The 23,358-nt window shown below is 39.3% G+C and overlaps 2 protein-coding genes across 2 annotated transcripts in view; one reads left to right on the top strand and one right to left on the bottom strand.

Annotated features, from left to right (window-relative positions):
- The first annotated feature begins 4,268 nt into the window (after positions 1–4,268).
- On the top strand, positions 4,269–16,669 carry Mthfd2 (methylenetetrahydrofolate dehydrogenase (NADP+ dependent) 2, methenyltetrahydrofolate cyclohydrolase). Its single transcript, XM_076833182.1, has 8 exons — positions 4,269–4,381; positions 9,714–9,898; positions 11,073–11,195; positions 11,693–11,845; positions 12,685–12,792; positions 14,012–14,104; positions 14,492–14,617; positions 15,484–16,669. The coding sequence occupies exons 1-8, from the start codon at positions 4,281–4,283 to the stop codon at positions 15,645–15,647; spliced, it is 1,053 nt and encodes a 350-aa protein (XP_076689297.1). The 5' UTR covers positions 4,269–4,280; the 3' UTR covers positions 15,648–16,669.
- Positions 16,670–18,648: 1,979 nt separating this feature from the next.
- Slc4a5 (solute carrier family 4 member 5) overlaps positions 18,649–23,358 on the bottom strand; it is a 106,230-nt gene continuing 101,520 nt past the window's right edge. Inside the window, exons 25-27 of the mRNA XM_076833608.1 lie at positions 23,205–23,289; positions 21,559–21,626; positions 18,649–19,225 (exon numbers count right to left, since the gene is read on the bottom strand). Coding sequence (XP_076689723.1) covers positions 21,592–21,626; positions 23,205–23,289 — 120 coding nt within the window. The 3' untranslated portion in view covers positions 18,649–19,225; positions 21,559–21,591. The remainder of the gene's footprint in view (positions 19,226–21,558; positions 21,627–23,204; positions 23,290–23,358) is intronic.

Raw genomic sequence — 23,358 nt, forward strand, 5'->3', positions numbered from 1 at the left:
CAACCTTGCATTTTCATTCTATGTAAGTGTGCTGTCTCATCATTTGCAAACCTCCAGCTTTACACTATCAACTAAATCCACTTTGGTCACAGAGGGTTCCTGCTTCTCCTAGCCAGTTGGTGCTTTCAGAGTTCATGTTTTAGCCTCAGTCACAGGTAAGTATAAAAGGACAATAAAACTGCTAAGATGTCCCTGCCCATTATGTTGGGACTCAGGTTGTAGACTATGAAAGAGAAATCCAATTTATCAGACACCAAAAACTCACTCGAGCAAAAAAGCCACATGAAGATTTCCATTCTGAAAATGGTTAAGCCTGAAGTCAGACTGTGGTGTTAGCCATATTCATTGCTAAACAAAATGTTTGGCCTCTGTCTTCCTGTTATATTCAGTTGGAGAATACAGATAGTAATCAAATGATTTTACCAGTAGATGATATGTAATTACAGTTGTAGAAACTGAAAAGCATTGAATGCATTAAGAGCATTAAAATAATGTGACAGGAAGGACCAAAGAGAGACTGGGGAGTTTGAAAGCCATTTACACTAAGTCTCCAGAGGATGAGTTAGCTGATCAAAAGAAGAAGTGGGATTCTGTTCAGAATCAACAGAGTATGCAAAGGCTTTGAAGCAGTCAGGAGTTTGCTGTGATCAAGGAACTGAAAGAAGCCAGTGCGATGAGAATGTGACTGTCAAGGGGGAACATGAAGTGAAATGAAAGCAGTCACCAAGAATCTTAGCCTGTTTGAAGCCAGGTGGTCACCCTTGAAAGGTGTTCAGAAGGACAATGCTGTATACTCCTTTAAAAGCCAAAACAGATAAGAGGTTATCGTATTTGTCTGAGTGGAGATGTAGTTGACCAGGAATAGGTCAGTGGGGAGAGCTGTAGATGAAATTGAGAGATATTTTGGAGAGAAATTATACAAGTCCCAGTGAAGAACTAGATGTGGCGGTCTAGAGGTCAAACTTTTAGGTCAGATAGTCTGGGGGTGCAGCCTTGAGGGGATGAGTAACAGTGCTTCTAGGAACCAGGGAGGTTTATAAAAGGACATGATGTGCTCTGTTGGATCTGAGGGAAGAAAGCAGGCAGGAAGACTGATTGGGATTGGGTATAGAAGAGCCTGAGCACCTCATCCCACAGAACTTGATCTAAAAATTGTATAAAGTCTTTTTTTTTATTTCACAAATCGTATTTCAATATAATACTGTGGGAACATAGAAACAAGTCCTTTTTTTTAAGCATGTTAAACACCTACAATGATGTTCACATATAATTTCACTCTTGAGAGTTCACAGTTTTGGCAAAGAAAATTCTCAAAATTTTAAGAGGGCTGGGCTTTTTGAAACTGGGCATGCCTATTTCCTTTCCTTCTTTACAGTTATAAGCCCAGGTAGCCAACCATAAGGTACTTCCATATGGAGTTTTCTGGGGACAGTTTCTGGGAATCATTGTACCTAGTCATATAACCTGTAGACCATGCTCCAGACTATATGACCTCCCACATCCATTATCTTGTCTTCTCAGCACCATATTCTTTTTCTTAGTCTTTTTTCTTGTTCACTGTATGTCTGCCTATGCTAAGCCCCAGGAGGTCAGAAACATCACTTTTTTAAAAGTTTGAAATAATTTCAGACATAGAAAGGTGTCAGGAAAAGTTCAAAGGCATATTGGCATACTCTTCCTTCAGATTCCCCAACTGTTACTATCTTACATTTGCCATTTGTTTGATCAGTTTCTCTTTATGTATACACATTACTATGTACTGAATTGTGTCCCCACTAAAATTCAGTGTTGAAACTTTATCGTGTGTGTGTGTGTCGGGGGGCAGTGCTGGCCATTGAACCCAGGTCCTTGTACATACAAGGCAAGCATTCTATGAACTGAGCTATATCCCCAGCTCCAAAACCTTATCCTTAGAGTGTGACTATATTCAGAGATAGAGCCTTAAACAATAATTAAATTAAAATGAGGGCATTAGGTTGGGCTCTAATACAATCTGACTATAAGTGTCTAATACAATCTGACTATAAGTGTCCTTATAAGAAGAGGATATTTAAAAATATATATATACACACACACATATATATATATTATACACACATACACACACATATATGCATATTTATTTATTTAATTATTTTGGGGTACTGGGAATTGAACTCAGAGGTACTTTACCTCTGAGCCACATATCTAGCTCTTTTTATTTTTTATTCTGAGACAAGATCTCACTAAGTTGCTTAGGAGGCTGGCCTTGAACTTGTAGTCCTCCTGCTTCAGCCTCCTGAGCACCCAGGATTACAGGTGTGTACCACTGCAACTGGTATATATATATTTAAATATACACACACAAAAGTATGGAGAGGGAAAGGGGGAGGGAGAAAGATAGAAAAAGGAGCACCCTAACAAACATATTTATATACATACCCTTATTTTAATTACATATCCTTATTTTTCTGGACCATTTGAAAGTAAGTTGTCCTTTTATCTCTAAAGGCAAGTAGTGTGCATTCTCCTACATGTCACAATATGATTAGCTAAATCAGGAAATTAACATTGTTAACAATGCTAGTAACTAATTATAGACTTTATTCACATTTTGACAATTGTCCTATAATGCCATTTATAGCAAAAGAGAAAAAAGAAGAGAACAAAAATATTAGAGGGTCCAGAACCCATTCCAGACTCACATATCGCATTTAGTTGTCATAACTAAACTCTTTTAATCTAGAACATTTTCTCATTCTTTGTTTTTCATGGTCTTGGCATTTTTGAAGAGTACAAATGTTTTATCTGTAGAGTGTCTCAATTTGGACTTGTCTGATATTTCCTCATGATTAGATTAAAACCTTATAGCATATTACCAATTTCAGGAATGTGTTTTTTCCCCCACATTTAGGAATATGTTTTATTTTTGTTTTTGTTTTGGTACCAAAGATTGAACCCAGGGTTGCTTAACCACTGAGCTACATCCCCAACCCTTTTTATTTTTTATATTTGACACAGGATCTTGCTAAGTTGCTTAGGGCCTCCCTAAGTTGCTGAGGCTGGCTTTGAACTTGCTATCCTCCTGCCTCAGCCTCTGGAACTGCTGGACTTACAGGTGTGCACCACCTTGCCTGGCTAGGACTATGTTTTTGTTCTTGAACAGTTTTTACATTGCAGGTCTGTGATCTTTCTTCTCAATGTAAAAATGAGAAATCTGTAACACTTTATAGGAGACTTATAGTTTTCCTAAATCACTGCATTTAATTTTCAGACTTGTTTAAAGCTATGAAGTGATGTGTCCTCAGTGCATCATATTGAGAAACTCATAATATGTTTGTTTCATGTGGCGATGTTAAATTTGATCACTTGGTTTTTGTTATTAATTAATAAGTATTTTGCTGGAGAGAGAATTTGAGACTGTGCAAAAATGCTGCCAGATAAAATACAAGAAAACCAGTTGAATTTTAATTCCAGAAAAATAATAAGTGCTTTTTAAAATAGAAATTTGGCCTCCTCAAATTATTTATCTAAAATTCTAAATTAATTGCACGTCTAGGGGCTGGGGATGTGGCTCAAGCGGTAGTGCGCTCGCCTGGCATGCGTGCGGCCCGGGTTCCATCCTCAGCACCACAAACAAACAAAGATGTTGTGTCCGTCGAGAAGTGAAAAATAAATATTAAAAAATTCTCTCTTAAAAAAATTGCACGTCTAGTATTTTTATTTGCTACATCTGGCGAACCTATATGTATCTCATTCCACATCCAACTTTTCATCCAGTTGCTTCGACATTCATTGAGGATTCCGAATCAGTTTTTACTATGCCTTTACCAAATATTGATTTTCCAACTCCATTTTTATTTCTTTGTTGATCATCTGCCTTTTTATCCACACTTTACTGCAATCCACTCCACGAGTGACCCGGCACACAGTAGGCCCTCAGACATTTGTTCAATGAATGAATGAATGAACTCTAATTCCTGTCGGCCAGGCGTGGGTGACGATAGCTGCGTCAGGCAGGGGCTTGACTTCCTCAGCCAATCAGGCCATTCTACTCAGAATTATTAGCCTTCTAGAGCCAGGTTGCCGGCTCTTCTTGCTCCAATCATAAGCCGGGCTCTATCCTGCACCGCTTACGTTTAATGGAGACAACCGATTGGCTCTCTCGGCTCCAGGACAGCCGGCAGAGTGGAGCAAAGACCAATGGGTGTCGGTGGAAGGCGGGGCCTACCACGGGATGGAGGTATAACCGCAAGGCCCGCGCGCGCGTTTCTCTCCCGGCACGGGCACCAGCCCTGGCGATGGCTGCAACTTCGCTGTTATCTGCGTTGGCCACCCGGCTGCTCCGGCCCGCGCAAAGCTGCCACCTCCTCCATCATCCCTTCCACCTGGCCGCAGTTCGGTAAGTGAATCTGGAAGCGGGACAGCACGGAAAGCCGGGGAAAACGGAGAACAGGGGCCGCCCGGCTTCCGGTGGGGTGCTGAGGTACGTCTTTCTGAGCATCGCCCCGGCGGTGGTGGCCGCCTTGAGGGGTGTGGCGGGGCGACGTGGCACCGGGTGATGCCGCAGCCGACAGTGCGGAGCGAAGGTCGGGGGACTCTGGGGTGCCCCTTTTTACATGGGAACATGAGGTTATCGGCCAGAACCTGCCTACGCTGGCTGTGATGCTGAGAGTCGTCTTGGGAAACCTTGGGCGAGCGCCGGGAAGGGTTCCGAAAGAGCCGCCTTCTGTTAGCGGTCCTTTCCCGAGACCCTAGCGGTGAATGGGGTTGGTGCAGTCTGATGAAATCCCGGAGCCCGCTTGCTAGAGGGGTACCCACGCTTCGCTCCTCCTCCGGGGGGTGGGTGTGGCTCGCTCTGCGCTCCTAGTGCGGCTTCGCGGCGGTGAATGAATGTACTGAGGTCTTCAGGGCTTTGACTGCAATCCACTCCATGAAGTGACCCGTGCCAACTTGGGTAACTTGAGGTGATAAATACCCGGAGGTTTCCAGGGACTGGGGAAGGAGGAGTGGGGAGTTATTGATGCATGGATAGTTTCAGTTTTACAAGATTAGTTCTGAAGATGAAAAGCGGTGATGGTTGCACTTCTATTAAATATGAATGTATTTAATACTAGCTGAACTGTAAACTTAAAAGTGATCAATAAGGCAACGTTTATATGTGTATTTTACCAAAATAAAAAAAAATTGGAGGAAAAAAATACCAGGAGGAAGACAGGGAAAGCTCTGGTTGAATTTCCTTAGGGAGGTAGGTAATTGGTTTTTCTTGATCTTTTTAAACCTCAAAGTTCCATTCCTAAACCTAGTTTGAAGAGTCTTTTAGGGGACTATGATTTCTCTTCCCACATTTCTGCACCCTCTTTCCTGTCAATCTTTAGATCTTTTGCAGCTAGAGTCCCGTATCTTTAAAAGTAACTTTTATTTTTTTCCCCAGCATATATATTCACTGTTCCAGACACTCTGCTAAGCTGTGCAGATTTAGCGGGGATAAAACACTGTTCTTTCATTAGTGGAACTATCAAGGAGTAGGATAGGTGTGTAATCTCCACTTAGTGTAAAAATGCTGTCAAAGATCTTTCCAAGGGGGCTGGGGTTGTGGCTTAGCGGTAGAGCGCTTGCCTAGCACTTGCGAGGCACTGGGTTCTATCCTCAGCACCACATAAAAATAAAAATAAAGGTATTGTGTCCAACTACAACTTAAAACACACACACACACGGTATTTCCAAGGCACTGCTGGTTACGGCTCATGAGAATCTGTGCAGTATGAGTGAGTTTTTGAAGGACAATGTGGAAAGGGACAATCAAGACTTTTTGGTCTGGTTCTGATCAGCCTTTTGGTCTCCTCTTTCATTACTGTCTGTTCTTTTCCCTCTTCCTAAGTGCTGACCACATGTGCTTGTAGGACACAGCCTTCATAGGCTTTTCTGATTGAAAAGATATTTATTAAGATCTTAGAACTAGACCAGTTTGCTTAAACACTGATGACAAATGTTCTGATTTTACTGCTTGCCTTTCTGAATGTACTAGTGGGCTCCACATGTTTGAGGGCAATGCATGTGCTCTGTACTGCACATTTTTTATTAACAGAGCCCATGTTTTGCTGTTTGAGAGTTTCAGGAACACAAACCCTGTGGTTAGATGAGTACTGTAGCCTAGGAGATAGTGGGGGAGAGGGGTAAATGAACTCTGAGGCAGAAGTCTGCATTTGAGTCTTGTTTCTTCTATCTTCAGTGTCCTCTTCTGTGCAAGAGGGTTATTATAAAAACCCAGGGTAACTGAGAATGATGTATGTAAAAGTTTTAAGCAAAGTACCTACTATTAAATAAATGTTAGTTCCATTCCCTTTTGTATCTTTCTTCACTCATTACTGGTACTATTAGTAAGAAGAAATAGACCTCTCCCCAAAATAAGTTGATTTTGAGCTGTAAAATACCCCTGATGGTTGATGTTTGATGGAAAACGACTAAGCCATTGGGTTAAAGAGAAAGTGAAGATGGTGCTGACTTGAATTTTAATTTCAAATTTACTGGAACAGACTTCTTGACTTCTTCTATTCTGTTGATTCATTGTTTGAATGGAAAAAAATTCTAAACACATTTGCAAAAGCACTTAATTCCTAAATTTGTGTTAGCTAAAAGCATTATAATGTTTGAATTCCTTATGGGACTGGGCTGATTCTTCCCATTTCCCTGTTTATTGAGGATAGCAAAGACTTATCTGCCTCTGGGCAAAAGAGATGATAGGAAGTTAGTTAATGTGTTTCACATTTTGCAAGAGTTGTGAGAAGCAGAGAAGGGCTAAAATGCAGTTATATTATGAAAGATCTTCATTACATTGTGGCTTTATTTTTAGTTCATGTTGCTCTTCTGACTTTTTTTTTTTTTTTTTTTTTTTTTTAAAGCAAATTGGCATAACACCCAGAACCTGCTTTTGGAAGCAAAGATTGGGGCTTGGAACACTGGCTTCTCCCAGAACCCTGTGTCCTTAACTTTAGTATATCTGTTTTAGTCCAAGTGAGCTGCTACCATTTTTCTAAGTTACTGCTTTTCAAAGAAATTTTTTATGAAGGGCAAGCTAAGTGTTTCTCACTGAATATATGTGTGTGCATTTGTCCATGTGAATAATTCCTTATGACTATGTGAAAATATATTCACTGTATATTAAGGATATATGTGTATATACAACCAAGAGAAGAGTGTAAGAAATTAATGTTATTGAACATACATACCTAACATTTTATATACATTACTTCATTCAATACACATGATTATCTTAAGCTATTTTCTTTCTTTCTTTTTAATATTTTCTAGTTGTAAATGGATCTTTTAGGGCCTCATACAAGCCAGGCAAGTGCTCTACCACTGAGCCATAACTCCAGCCCCTATCTTAGGTTCTTTTTAAGTAGTATTTGACACTGTAGCATTCCAGGGTTGGGGATGTATTTCTGGTCAAGGAAAGGTATTCCAGATACTAATCATTCCTGATCTATATCAGGAATGTTGCCAGGGGTATTTATATCAGCAAAGCTCTTACTGAAGTTCTATTCAACTCTAAATGATTTGTGAATATTAAGAATGTTTTCAATTCCTTAATAAACTATGGGTATAAATTAAATGCTATTATATATTTTGTACCATACTAGTATCATTACATTAAATCTGGGTAAAAGTACCTGGTTTGCTAAATATTATGAAATCTTGGTACCTTTTTTTTGTTCTTGTTGTCATATATGAGATCTTAATACCTCACAAGATAAGAGTACAGATTAACTTAATTTTAGCTACAAATTTTCTGTATTACTATAAGACATTGAGATTTGGTTTAGAGTAGGTATTTATTCACAATGCAAATAAAAAGCTGGCATTAAAAATATGTTCACAATGCAAATAAAAAGTAGGCATTAAAAAGATTCAAAGATGTTAAAGATTTGAAATTCTGTCTTAAGTACCAGTGACCTTGAGAATTAACCCTGTCTGACCATGCAAGATGCTGTGTCTCTGAGAATTAAACCTGTATTATAAGGGGAATTGATGTTTCATTGGTCTTAAGGTTGGAGCAGTGCTCACATGACACTGAGGGAAGAAGCCTAAAGAGAAGACTTGTTTTTGTGGGATCTTTTTGCTTAAGGACAAGATTCTTTTCTGTAAGTAATGGCACTTTATTGTAAGGACATGTGGAAATAATGCATTTGGGCTTCATAGAGATCAGGAAGAGCTGCATAACTCATTCTTGTTGGAAAGAGACAGTCTTGTTAAGAAGCCTGAACATAGTTTTAGAAATTGGAGGTTCTTCTAGATCCTGAGTTTTCAACTTGCCCCACTGCTAGTAGAGTTTTGTTGTTTTTTTTTTTTTAATTAGTTTATTTTTGGTACTAGGAATTGAATCCAGGTGTGGATTCAATTACCACCGAACTGCATCCCCAGCCCTTTTTCTTTTTTGAGACAAGGTCTTTCTAAGTTGCTAAGGCTGGCCTTGAACTTTTAATCCTCCTGCCTGAGTCTCCTGAGTTGCCACCATGCCCAGCTCCAGCAGTTTTCTGATCCTTTGACCCAATTGACTCTCATTGATGTGACTGCTGTTCTCTCATCTCTGCTTCTTTGTCTATCTTCTGCTGTTTCTGTCCTCAGCAGGTCCTCTTTGGTTCTAGTTTGAAGTCTCTGGGGGAGGAGCTCTTGCTGGTCCAGTTAACTGCTACTGCTCCTGTTGAGCTAAGCTATTGCACTAATTGGACTGCTCGCCAACCTAGGAATTGTCGCCCTTGGTGTCAGATGCTCACTGCTGGTTTGCAAACTGTGGATGAGCTGTGGGGTTCTGGGGTAGAGTATATTGCCACCTATGAGAAGGAACCTCCCCCTCTTACTGGGAAAGTATAGAGTGGGCAGTGGTAGGCATTTTAAGGTTTGACCTAGCCAGCAATGCATTTATTGGTCTAACTACATTATTTAATTTATATATAGTCAGCCTTCTGTATCTGGGTTCAACCAACTGCAGATGGGAAGTATTTGGGAAAAAAAAATGCATGTACAGACTTTTTTTCCTTATCATTATTCCCTAAAAATACTGTGTAACAACTATTTATATATATTTGCATTGTATTAGATATTATAAATGATCTAGAGGTGATTTAAACTATAGTGGCACACACCTGTAATCTCAGTGATTTGGGAAGCCAAGGCAGGAAGATTGCAAGTTAAAGTCCAGCCTGGGCAACTTAGAGAGACCCTGTCTCAAAAAATTAAAAAGGCTGGGAATGTAGCTTAGTGGTAAGGTGCCCCCGCCCCATCTCCAGTCCTTCTCCCACCCCCACCCCCCCCCACTAAAAAAGTATAGGGACAGATGTGCATAGTTTGTATAAGGGACTTGAGTCCATGGGTAGGAAAGGGATCCTAGAATCGATGCCTTACAGATACCAAGGGACAGCTGTATTTAAAATTTAAAAACACAGTAAAAAATTAAAGGGCAATAGAGTAATTGGGAAACAATATGAAACATGACTGGTTATTAGCAACAGCAGCAAAATATGAACTTGATCAGTCTCTTAAACTCCCAGAGCTTCAGATTAACTGTTTCAGTCAACTGTATCCCCCCTAAACATGTAGCTGGACACATGTTCACCACCTCATACTAAGCACCAGGCATTTTAATCTAAGCTTTAAAAGTGTGGAGTTTAATAACAACTTACTTTTACAGAAATCTAAGCTATTTGGTTTTGTGACTCTGTTGCCTTCTGCAGAAATGAAGCTGTTGTCATTTCTGGAAGGAAACTGGCCCAGCAGATCAAGCAGGAAGTGCGGCAGGAGGTGGAAGAGTGGGTAGCCTCTGGCAACAAGCGGCCACATCTGAGTGTGATTTTGGTTGGTGAGAATCCTGCAAGTCATTCTTATGTCCTCAACAAAACCAGGGCAGCTGCAGATGTGGGTACGTATCACTATCAGACCTTTCTACCGTTCAGTTGAAGTTTATCTGAGGCAGACGCCATTATAATTTATGATTCCTTTTTCTGATTAGAAAACTCAGGTAGAGGAGGCTAATATGACTGAATTGTATCCAAAATGTTGTGAAGAAATTAGATCCAATTTACTGGGGAAGCTTATTGACTGGGACAGGAGGAACTTGATTGGCATTCTTGGTGTCTTCTGGAATATGAGCTAAATTCTTGGCATTAACATTCTACAGGTGATCTTGATATTTATATTTGCTTTTCTTGAGGAATAATGAGAGTCTCTGACTTGGGTGTAGCAGTAGGGTAACGGGGAAAGATTGAGCAATAGGACATTAAGTCATCTTAGTGATATGGTTGAACAGTCACCGATTTGAAGGAAATGACTCCAACTTCTGAGAAATAGCTTTTGACTTCTTCACTAATTGATTGCAAAACTAATCATGCAATTAGAAGTGATTTGGGTCCAGGTGGTAGGAGGTTTGTAGGCTTGGAGTACCACAGATTACTGCGTGACTTCGGGCAAGAGGTGGTGGGTTCAGATACACCTGTGCCACTCACTTGTGGGTCAGTGGTCTGAGCAAAAGGTGCCCTTTCCTCTGGCCTTCCAGTGTGGCTGGATGGAGTTACTAGCCTCTGAACCCTTGGTATACTCTGTGATCACTGAAAATTGAGACCTCCTGCCATTTTAGCTGAAAACCTGAGTTATATCCCAAGCTCCCCCCACAACCCCCCCATCACTTTTTTTTTTTTAGAGACAGGGTCTCACTAAAGTTGCTTAGGGCCTCATAAGTTGCTGAGGCTGGCTTTGAACTTGCAATCCTCCTGCCTCAACCTCTCAAGCTGCTGGGATTACAGGCATGCACCACCACTCCTGGCACTAAACTAGCTTTTTAATCTGTCTGCTTTAGTCTCCTTGTCTCTAAAATGAGAGTAATGAAAACTGCACAGAATAATGTATGAAAGTGTCAAGTTAGTCTTCTGTAGCCTATATATGTGCAAAGTTAAACTTAGGTTTCTTGTGAGCTGGTTCAGCTGCCCGGGTGGATGCAATGATTAAAAACCCCTGTGGTAGCCAAGTGTGGCTGGCAACATAGCAGTGCTCACTAAGTAAACCAATATTTTTTTAACCTCATCATTTTCTTACAATAGGAATCAACAGTGAGACAATTGTGAAACCAGCTTCAATTTCAGAGGAAGAGCTGTTGAATTTAATCAATAAACTAAATAATGATGAAAATGTAGATGGTCTGCTTGTTCAGCTCCCTCTCCCAGGTGAGTTTTACATTCCAGTTAATGGTGTCTGAGCCGTGGAGAGGCTTGGCTACCTTGTACAACTGGCCCTTCATGTGAATTTGACTTAAAGGCAAGGTAAAAAGATTATTTTATTAGAAATGGGACAGACCTACTTAGAATACTGCTTGTCTCCATATTGAAATCTTTATACAAACCACAGTGGAGGAAAGCAATGGAATAGTTGAGCAATAGGACATTAAGGCACCTTAGTGATGTGGTTGAATAGTTGAGCAATAGGACATTAAGGCACCTTAGTGATGTGGTTGAACAATATACCAATGTGGTGGTATATTCCTATAATAATGGAAAAAAAGGGTGTTGGCTTCCATACTGGCATTTGACGTCTGTGAAGATGAAGTGCATCAGGGAGGCAAGTCAGAAAGGGGATGGATTTGCATAACAAGTCAGATAAGATGGAGTCAAGCACCCCCAACTACAGAATAGTGATTTAAGGCTGGGCTTTGGTTTCTTTACAGAACACATCGATGAGAGAAAGATCTGCAATGCTGTTTCTCCAGACAAGGATGTTGATGGCTTTCATGTAATTAATGTAGGGCGAATGTGTTTGGACCAGGATTCCATGTTACCTGCTACCCCATGGGGGGTGTGGGAAATAATTAAGCGAACTGGTAGGTATATCCCAGAATCTTATCTTGTTAGAATTATCAAGGAAGTATGGGTAAAGCATTATCAATGTTTGGATTAGGGGTGCTCAAGTAATAAACTTATTTAAAAAAAAATATATACACACACACACACACACACACACATATAAATATGATAAAATTATAAAGATGGACTTTCTATACAAATATTCCAAAATCTGAAAATCTCTGACATCTGAAACACTTATGGTCCCAAGTATTTCAGATAAGGAATCTTACAAATGGCAAAAATTCCTACAGTTCCAATGAGTGGAGCCCTAGTCCACATCTTTTATTCCTACTCTGCTGAGCTTACCTCTTTTGACACTTGTCTGTGACTATTTGGGGACTTTAATTCAGAAACCTCAGGAAAGGAACTTAAGATTTAATAGTGGTGATAGTGTACATTCTTATAACATTTTCTAATTTATAGGCATATTCTCCTGTTTCCTTTTTTCTTCTCTTTGGTACTGGTAATTGAACCCAGAAGCACTTTACCACTGAGTCACATCCCCAACCCTTATAGTTTTTTATTTTGAGACAGTGTCTTACTGAGTTGCTGAGGTGGCCTCAAACTTGCAATCCTGCCTCAGCCTCTCAAGTCACTGGATTACCAGCGTGTGCCATTGCACCTGGCTATCCTGTTTTCTTTTAGCCCTTTCTATGTGTAGCAAGTATTAACTCTGACTGACTGATGAGGCAATAAACTTAGTGATTTCCTTTACTATTAAAATTGGATTAGTGTCCCAGGTCATCTCTCTTTTTTGCACATTTTAGATGGATTGACACTCCTTTTAATGCAAAAATATATTTTTTTTTCGTAGGTATTCCAACCCTAGGGAAGAATGTGGTTGTGGCTGGAAGATCAAAAAATGTTGGAATGCCCATTGCAATGTTACTACACACAGATGGGGCTCATGAAAGACCTGGAGGTAAGGAAATTGCTTTCAGAGCAGTGTTCTCTTCTCCCTTTTTGGAGAACCTTCAGAGACAACAGAAGTATATTTGTTGTAATTCTGTTAACATTTACTCAGTGAGTAACTTTAGTATAGAAACTACTCAGTATCATCATGGAGTTTCAATTCATTTATTATGGAATTAACCTCAGAAATCAATTTGAGTTTTGAGTAAAGCATTTTGTAGGCAATTAGAAATTTTCAGGTGTGGCTTTGATGGTTGGAGCTAAGAAGTACTTCTTATTTTAAGTTAATGTAGTGTTCTGTGTCATTTGGTAGAAAAATATCTCAGACAACTTCAAAGGGTTGATTTGATATGACTGCCATGTGTCATGTCAAGTTGTGTTATTTTATCTAAGAAAAGCCTCATAAATCATTTATCACATGTAATTGTTGCAATAACAACCTTACATGTTTATATCAGAAATAGTAGCAAAACTATATTTCCAGCTATCTTTTTTCATTAACTTATAAAAATAAAAAAACAGCTGGATATGGTGGTATATTCCTGTAATCACAGTGACTCAGGAGACTGAGGCAGGAGGACCACGAGTTCAAAGCCAGCCTCTGCAATTTATCGAGGTCCTGGGCAACTTAATGAACTCCTGTCTCAATTGGGTTATGAACTCCCATTTTTACCCCAAATATAAATTGCAGAATCACATCGGTTACACACTCACGTTTTTACATAATGGCATATTAGTGACTGTTGTATTCATAACCCAATTGAGTCAAATGTATGAAAGATGATATATCATGAGCTTTGTAATGTTTTGAACAACCAATAAAAAAAAAATCGTTAAAAAAAAAAAAATGAACTCCTGTCTCAAAATAAAAAGAGGGATGTAGCTCAGTGTTTAAGTGCCCCTGAGTTCAATCCCTGGTAATAAATAAATAACACTTGTGACCTCGTGACAATTATATCTTAGACAAGATAAAATTCTTGGAAAGCTGTGAAGTACAATAAGGAATAAAGTTAATTATGTATGATTCCAAAGGGTAGAGCCAAGACCAATGGGTAAAAGCTACATTGAGTATTAATTTTAAAAAGCAAATGACAATTAGATGTTCAGAAAATAGGGCACAAGCATTAAGTCAGTTATTTTTCAGAGATTAGTTTCTACAATGACTTGATTAGTTGAGATCTAATTAGCTTCGATTCAGTAATCAAGACATCTATTTTTTTTTCCCATAGGTGATGCCACTGTTACAATATCTCATCGATACACTCCCAAAGAACAATTGAAGAAGCACACAATTCTTGCAGATATTGTCATATCTGCTGCAGGTAAGAACCCAAGGGAGAGGGCTAGAAGGACTTCTCTTCAGAAGAGTGAAGTTGTACCTCGTCTCTTAGGATCCACCTGCCTCATTGCCATTCATTCTTCCCTTCGTAATGATTTTTTGAGCTCCTTCAAAGATGAGGGTGGAGTTATGGTTAGGATACTGGTTTTTGGCACTCCGTTATAGACTGGATAGGTCAAAGTTTTTCCTTATACCTAAAAATAGTTCCATTTACTATATGAATTTAAATGGTCCCTTGATTTTTTTTTTAACATTATTATAAAATGTGTTAATTAGCTCTTTTAAGTCTCTAGAAATTGAAAGGCAAGAATCTGACAGGTGGAATCTTCTTTTTAGTACTAAGTTGATCATTCCTATCTCCATTGGCCAGGCATTCCAAATCTGATCACAGCAGATATGATCAAGGAAGGAGCAGCAGTCATTGATGTGGGAATTAACAGAATTCAGGATCCTATAACTGCTAAACCCAAGTTGGTTGGAGATGTAGACTTTGAAGGTAAATGATGTAATTTTAAAAATATATAAAAACAACAAATTAGCTGGGCATGGTGGTGCATACCTGTAATCCCAGCAGCTCGAAGGGCTGAGGCAGGAAGATCAAGAGTTTAAAGCCTGGGGCTGGGGTTGTGACTCGGTGGTAGAGCGCTCGCCTAGCATGCATGAGGCACCGGGTTCGATCCTCAGCACCACATAAATATAAAGATTTTATTTTTGTCCACCTAAAACTAAAAAATTATGAATACTTAAAAAAAAAAAAAAGTTCAAAGCCAGCCTCAGTATCTTAGTGAGGCCCTAAGAAACTCAGTGAGACCCTGTCTGTAAATATGAAAAAGGGGTGAGGATGTGTGGTTGAGTGATTGAATGCCCCTGAGTTCAATCCTTGGTAACCAAATAAAAAAACAAACAAACAAAAAAAAAAACATGGCGTATGGCTGGAAAACTACAGGTTATTAGATGTACAAAATTCCTTTGGTACTTTGGGCAAATTATACTCAAGATTTAAAAAATGTTGTAGGCGGATGATGAGGTAATGCTTATTGTCAGTTATACCCTTCCTTACCTTCCCTACCTTGGTAGTTAACCTACCAAGATGTTTCTTTTTAAATTTATTTAATATGGAAGAAAAGTATGACCAGAAAACTATAGGTTATTAGATATTCATTGAACAACTCCATGTTATGTGCATGTTATTTCACTAGTGTGTTCAAAATCATTTACTCTTCAGTGATGTAGGTATAATTTTCTTTTAATGAGTTTTGAGGCTAATGAAGGTGCTTATGTTTATTATTGCTTTTTCTTTGTATGCACCTTTCATAATATGTTTTTTGCCGTAACTGAAACACCTGTCTTGTTTCCATGTAGGAGTCAGGAAGAAAGCCGGTTATATCACTCCTGTCCCTGGGGGTGTTGGTCCCATGACGGTGGCAATGCTTATGAAGAATACCATTATTGCTGCAAAAAAAGTGCTGAGGCCTGAGGAGCGGGAAGTGCTGAAGTCTAAAGAACTTGGAGTAGCCACCAATTAACTGTTGTGTCTACTCTGCCATGAATAGCACTTCAAGCCAATCCACAAGGTGATCAAGCAGGTCATTAGAAATGCAATACTTTTAATTTATTTTACTGAAATGGTTTAAAATGATGCTTTGTATTTATTGAAAGCTTAAAATGGGTGGGTTTTGTGCACACATGGCTCTGCAGTACCTCACCAGGGAACACTCCAGTGTCATGCTGGATCATATGATCTAGCCAAGAGAAGCCATTAATCTAGTGATTAACATAAGAGACTTGTCACATCAAGAATGGATGCTTAACTTTGTTAAGCCGCTCCGGTTAAAACTTTGCCTTTTCTAGGATTGCATTTCCCAAGTGCTTTTCCAATAAGAGTTGATACTCATTTTAGGTTCCAAGCCTTTTGAGTTCAACTGGTCAAACCAAAGGAAAAAAAAAAATGTTAGAGAAAATTAGGGGAAAGGAAGAAATGGTAATAGAGTGGAGGGAAAAAAAATCACCATAATTTTTATACATATTGATCAATAACCAAATTTATCCAAAGAGAACTGAATTGGCTGGAAAAAAGAAAAACTACATTACTAGCTGTCTTTTTTTTATGTTTTGGCTTCGTTGTTAGGAAATGTCTTGGGTTGTTCCATTTGCTATTGCTTTGTGTACCTTGGCCTTCAGTGAGTTCTCCCCATTGTAGTTTTCTAGGCTTGTTTTATAAATTATTCATGTGTATTGCCATATTTGGCTATATCCTTTTTGCTAAATCCATTTTGCTATATCCTTAAACTTTATTATTCAGTTTTTGTATTTTAGTGGGTATCTGTATGGTTCTTTGTTATGACTTGAAACTTATTTTTGAAAAACAACACTTGGGCTTGATAATCACTGGGCAGCTGGTATAAATATGCAACTTTTCCACCAAAGAACTGTCACAGCTGCCTGCTTTTCTGTCAGCTTTCCTGAAAGATTTTAAAGAGCTTGAGTTAATATTGAATTTAGACTTTCTGATGAAAGTTTTTTGATGTGTTTTTGGTTTTTGAAGAAAGGTGGGGTTTTTTTTGTTTGTTTTTGTTTTTTTTTTAAAAATAAAACACATTTGTCTGGTGTGGAATGAGTTTCTGAAATACTGTCTCCTACTATTGTCTTAGTTGTAACCTAACCAGAGTGAACTTTTCTCATTGGATATAATCTAGTTATTTCTATATTTGGTAACACCCAACCTCTAACCTTAAACAAATTGGTTTAAAGAACTGTGAAGAAACCAGCCTAGTCCTTAATCCCAGCAGATAATGTCAAACTAGGAACTTAAATCTGTAAATTTCATTGAAATGGTTCTGAGTGTTTTCTAAACCAGGCATTCAATTTACATATCACTACAATGGATTTTCTCCTTTCTGTGTTCTCAACACACATATACATAGTAAAAGTAAATTTATTTCCCCATCACCACCTCTGCCCACCCTGTGTGTGTCTGTGCATGTGTGTGTGTGTATGTGTGTGTGTGCACGTGCATGCGTGTGCATGTGTTTAAAGTATCAGTTTGATTAGGGACGGTGTGGTGCACATCCTGACACTTGAGATAGGCTCCTGCGTATTATGAATCACAGCTATGTATCTGCACTTTCATGCAAGTAGCTCCTGCTCTAGGCAGTTTGAAGCCAAAAGGGAGAGTACTCTGGGGAGTTGATCTGCTCCTTCCTTGTGCTCTTCTAGCTTGCTTTATTCTTTTGCTAGTTTGATGGCGATATTTTTGTAAGTGAGGTATGGTTTATGTCTATATGTCTTGCCTGCTGATTTACTTAAATTATTAAACATGGAGTCAGATGAGCAGACAGGATTGATTTTTATTGAATTTTAGTTACATTAAAAGTGGAAAAAATTATTGCATGGAGAAGTAATAACATGTCAACGTGTTAAAGACTTGAAATGTTCATGTATATACAAAATATAAAGGATATATAAGGTAAAAATTACATGGATCAATTTACAACAAAAAACTAACATCATACTTTTCCAGTTTGTTTTATTAATCAAGCACATTTACTTCTGAATCCATAACATTTCTACAATTTAATGGGGACAGTACTATTTCAAATCAGCCAGGCTTTAAAACTTAAATGTTAAGGGTAGATTGTTAGCTCTCCCAGGATTGGTATAAATGAAGATAAAGACTTTGTACTTAAATAGGATGGTTCTGGATTAGTGAACAGCTAAATAATTTTGCTATCAGGTAGAAGTTTAGAGCTTTACCTCTTGGCAGTATTCCTTGGAAGGGAGCTCTGAGGTTAAATTTAAGGAAGATTCAAATCCATAGTTGTTTTGGAGAAGAAAATGTCAGATGCATGTGGTTATCTGGCAATAGCAGGTATTATATAAACAGTTGGTGCTCACTCATTCAATGTGTGTTGAACCTAAAATGTCTAATCTTTTTAAGTTTAATGGGGAAAGGGTCTGTTTCATTAATAATTGGTGTCAATCTACCCAAATTGCTTCCAATCATTCTTTTAAAGGACTAGTTTGACTAACATTGCCAAGTTATAATTTTCCAAAGTGTTAGCTGCCGAACATGTAATGTTCATGTAAATAGAAATCTGACTTTGGGGATCAGTCATTGAAAACTTGTAGGAAGGACCTTTTCCAAATAAAGAAATTGGAATCCAGGTGTGGAAAAAAAAAAAACAAAAAAAAAACAGTGAATAAATTTAAAGGATCACTTTGTGGATCTCATGTGATTTGAGGTTCACTTTAACAGTGACTATTTCATTTTAAAAAACTTTATCCACTCTGATGCATTGGTTCCTTCATTAACAGACTTTTGGAACTGGCTTTTCAATCTAGGAAAGCCCCAGTCACACTTCTAGACCAAGGCCCACAATGCAGATTCAAACTTAGCTGAATGAGATTCAGAGAAAAGGTAGCACCTTTTCAGTATCACTCTGCATGGAGAAGTAATAAAATGTCAACCTGTTAAAGCCAACCAAAATTGCATAAAAATATGCAATTTTGCAAAACAATATTCCAGCCTTGGCCTATTGATGTAAGAGTATGTTAAGAGTTCTTTAAAACCACCTAGATTTCAATCTAACCTTTAAAATTTTTAATTAATACTTGTCTTAAATATAAAATTGACTATTGCCCATTTATCTTATGGTTTTAAGAGGCAAGCATTTTTTTTTTCATTTCAAAAGAAATGTTATGATTTCTATGCTGAACTGCATTTTAAAATAAGGTATAATGTTTATATTTAGATATTTTAATAACTACAAAGGGATGAAGAGAGCTTTGCATCTAAGTAAGACTTTCCACTGAAGGATGGCCAGTTTTCTTTAGGGCAGAAGGACCCACTCTGGTACATAACGAGACAGGTACAGAGAAGTTAAGACTCAATTAAAACTAAACCAGGCCCTTGCCCAGGCGGGGAGAAGCTGCATCATCCTAAAGGGTGGTCTCACCGTGGGCCTCTCTTCCATATTCTTCTATGTCTGTGAAGTCATAGTCAGACTCCATCTCTATCTTCACCTGTGGCACCATGAAGACTGGGCTCCTGGGGTAGCTGAAAGCAGGTGAAGTTGGACAGGAGATTTTGAAGTGCAAGGTGATGCTGAACAAGAAAGAGGAGGATGGAAGAATGATTAGCTAATTTGGGGTGTTTTGAACCTTATTCTCCAGAGCAGGGCTCTAATGCAAACAGTTCTGTCTTTGCTTATAAATTCTCAACACACCAAGGGAACAAAGCATCCTGTCTGCTGGGCTTTTAGCCACAGCCGTTGAACTGATCTCATGCCTTTTCAACCCATTCTTCAAATTGCTACCAAGTCGAACTTTCTAAATCACAAATTTGATTGGTTCCCTATTATTTAAAGAATAAAATCCAAACTCCTTAGCAAGACAGGGCCACCTATGCTTGAACTCCTGCCTACTTTCCTAGTTTGAGTGCCACTCTGTCCCCTCTTTGTGTTGTATGTTTTCAAATGGTGCTTCAGACATGTTACCACTGCCTAAGATGCTCTGTCCCACACTGTACTTCTGTCAGGTCCTATTTATCTGTGGTAGATTCTCCTGATAAGGCTAATAACCTTCCTTAGATCACTGACCTTCTCTCCTGTGTACCCATTCTTGTTCTTGTGCATGGTACTCCCCGTCTGTTTACATGTCCCTCTACAACCCCAGGGACCAACTATCATGCCTGGTAGATCTTTGATGCTCAATCTTTATTTAACTGAGTCATGTTGCTAAGCATTTTTTCTTTCTTTCTTTTTTTTTTTTTTTTTTAAGAGAGAGAGAGGGAGAGAGAGAGAATTTTTTAATGTTTATTTTTTAGTTTTCGGCGGACACAATATCTTTGTTTGTATGTGGTGCTAAGGATCGAACTCGGGCCGCACGCACGCCAGGCGAGCGCGCTACCACTTGAGCCACATCCCCAGCCCCAGCATTTTTTCTTTACCAAAGCAAAATCCTGCTATTGAGTAATCTTTGCTTCCATCTAATTCCATAGACTTGGTAAGGCACCAGTGTGACTGGGAAATATCATCCACAGTTATGACTTTTTTTTTTTCCATTTCTGATCCCTTCCCATAGCTCTGTATAATTTATCAGGCATTTGGAAATGCCCTTTCCTGGTCCAAATTCTCCATTGCCTAAAATTGGGGCAATTAAGAGATTTGATTTGGTGTAGACCATTTTTTAAATGAAGATAAATCAGAATAGACAAATTGTTATTCTGTGACTATCCATAGATAAAGATCAGTGTCAGTAAGGGGTTAGGAGCCCAGATTGGAGTTATGGGATATGAAGGAACATATTTTGAGATGTGACACTTCTGAGATATAGTGTCCTTGAGCCTGCAGCTCAGAGGTTTGAACTGGTGAAAAGTATCTCCATTTTGGCACTGTGAAGCAGCTTTGCCCCCAAAAAGGAGATCCTATATGCTTCCTGAAAAACTCTTGAGTACCATCTAAGGATGGAAAATTACCTGCCTCTACACTTACGAATTGGATCTTATACAGAGTGACTCCTTGTCCAATTTAGGGAATACATTAGGGTTAGCACAGTCCCTGCCACCTTCCCTAGTAATAATAGGCAGAGACTTCCTTGCCCCTGAATTCTTTTTCATTTTTGGGCCCTCTATATAATCATCAAGCAGTTCTGCTTTTTTCATGGATAGTTAACCATCAAGAACACCATGGAATCACATTGTTGGCATGGAGACTCCTGGCATCTGGGTCTTAAATCCTTTTTTTTTTTTTTTTTTTTACTGTTTCTATCTTCATTTAATATTTGATTTTTAATTAGCTTTCCTTATGACCAGTGATAATTGGCTCTGCTATTATGTGACCCCATAGAGTATTAGAATACCTAGTGGGTTTGCTTTTGTTTTTGTTTTTGGTACCAGGGATTGAATTCAGGGGCACTCGACCACTGAGCCATATCCCCAGTCCTATTTTGTATATTATTTAGAGACAGGGTCTCACTGAGTTGCTTAGCACTTAATTTTGCTGAGGCTAGCTTTAAATTTGTGATTCTCCTGCCTCAGCTTTCTGAGCTGCCTGGATTAGAGGTGTACGCCATTGCACCCTGCGAACCTAGTGTTTTGATCCTTAGTATCTGGGCTTTTATTAACATGTACTTAAGCTATGTCTAACTTTCTTCTATGTTGTTTCCTTTTTTTCAATACTTACTTTCAGTATTCTACATAATATTTTAAATTTCCTTTTCTAAAGTTGTGTACTCTATCAGCACATGAAAGATGCTTGTCACTGTGTGATTGATGTCAGTAAGAAGACACATTTGTTACTTGACCCCCAATAATCAGGTTGGTCAGCCTTTGTCTTCTTCTACTAAGATGTCAGCTGGACTGGGAAATCCTAGTCCCCCAACCTGACCATTACTTAGTCTCTTAGCTAATACCCAAGGAATCTACCTAATAGCCCTTACCTTCGATCGAGTTCTGAGCCACTGAAAGAAGAATCAGAGTGAATAACTCCAACTGGAAGATCTTTTTCCTGGAAGAAAAAGTCAGATATGAAGCAGGTTTGAGAGTCATGCCAGAGAGCATCCTATTTCTCCATGCCTCCCCACCATTCCTCCTCTTTTCTATTTTGTGATCCATGGCCAACAGTATACCAGAGGAATACTGGGGCCTCACAGAGATGGGTGGCTCTGCGTCAATTAATCCTTCACAGAGAGGGATCTGAGCCAGGATAGGAAGAAGTGAGGCATGGGGAGGCCCAGGGAGGAGAGAGGAAGGATGATGGAAATCAACAAAAGGGAATGGGGAGCCAGTGGTACATGGTACATGCCTGTAATCTCAGCAGCTTGGGAGGTTGAGGCACGAGGCAGGTGGAGGGAGAGTGAGGAGTACAAAAAACACCTTAAGGCAATGTGATGGAGAGAGGTGAGGGGAAGCCTCTGGGGCTCTGGAGGGTCCTGGCAGGAGTCCTGGTGACCTCCCCCAGTTTCTTTCTTTAAGGACAGTGGTAAGTAAGCACTATCTTAGGAGCACCAGGTCAGGACTTGGATCAGGATATTTGTGTGGTCTTAACGACAGCACTGTCCACCAGTTGGGAAGGATTAGAAGCAGTTTGAGAATCTTGCAGGGTCTTTGTAAGCAATGCCTGATTGGAAGCCTTCTCTTTCAGCACATGGAGGATGCTTGTGCTTCATACAGAATCACAGCCCAACCCCAGGACCTTCAGTTCTGACTTGCTGCCCAGATGCCTACCTATTTCTCTAAAGGGGAACACTCAGCTCTGATTTGAGCTTGCAATCATTTCAACAATGACTGGAAGATATGGGCAGCTCCATGGGCCAGGTTTGGACTGATGTGGTCTGAAACAAGGCAGGAAAGGGCAGGATGGTGCTGCAGGCGCCAGAGGAAAGGCAGAAATGGGGGAGTTTTGCCTAAAGTGAAAGAGGAGACTTCAGGGTGTGCTCTGAAACTTTCATCTGGTTGGAATCCCAACTCTCATGGCCCAGTTCACTTTAACCTCTGCCTATCACAGGAGTCCTCTTGTTTAACCACGACGCAAAGAAAAGACCACCGACTCCAATTTTAAATCAAATTAAAGCAGGCTTATAATTCCAGCCGGTACTGTCTCTCCCGAAATCCTTGGGTTAGAGAACAGTACCCCAGCTCTCTAGGAACATGGTTTTATAGCACAAAAAGTTACAAAAGGGGGGTGTCTTGAGAACTAACAGATAATAAGATTTTGACAAGGATAATACAACATTTCAAGTTAGGGAGTAAATTCAGATCCCAACACCAGAGTTTATGAGGCGCCACTAAGGTTTCAGAGAAGGTTGTTATCTGGTCAGGGAAAACCAGGCATGGGTGAGTTCAAGGTATGGGCTGGCATTCCAAGCAAGTTTAGAAATCACAGTAATTTATTGTAAAACAGAAATTAACTATTCATGACTTTGTGATGAGATGGCTCCCAATCTTAAGATGGAATTAGGCTGGGTTCATCACTCTGGCATCTAAAATGATTAGATCCCCTGAGTTACAGATGGAAGCTCCTTAGGAAAATAGGTGGAAGATTAGTAGTGAGTAAGAAGGGAGAGACACCATGTGTTTTACTTACTGGCAATGCAGTGGATACCGTTTTGGGGATCTGATTGGACACTTTCCATGGGAATCTTTATAACTGAGGGAGGGAGGAACTTGGGCTGGAGAAAAACAGTGGGAAAAGCTGATAAACACCAACACAACCACTTTGTCTTTCTTGCCAAATGGAA

The sequence above is a fragment of the Callospermophilus lateralis genome, chromosome 14 (genome assembly GCF_048772815.1).
Source record: "Callospermophilus lateralis isolate mCalLat2 chromosome 14, mCalLat2.hap1, whole genome shotgun sequence".
NCBI classification, from domain to species: Eukaryota; Metazoa; Chordata; class Mammalia; order Rodentia; family Sciuridae; genus Callospermophilus; species Callospermophilus lateralis.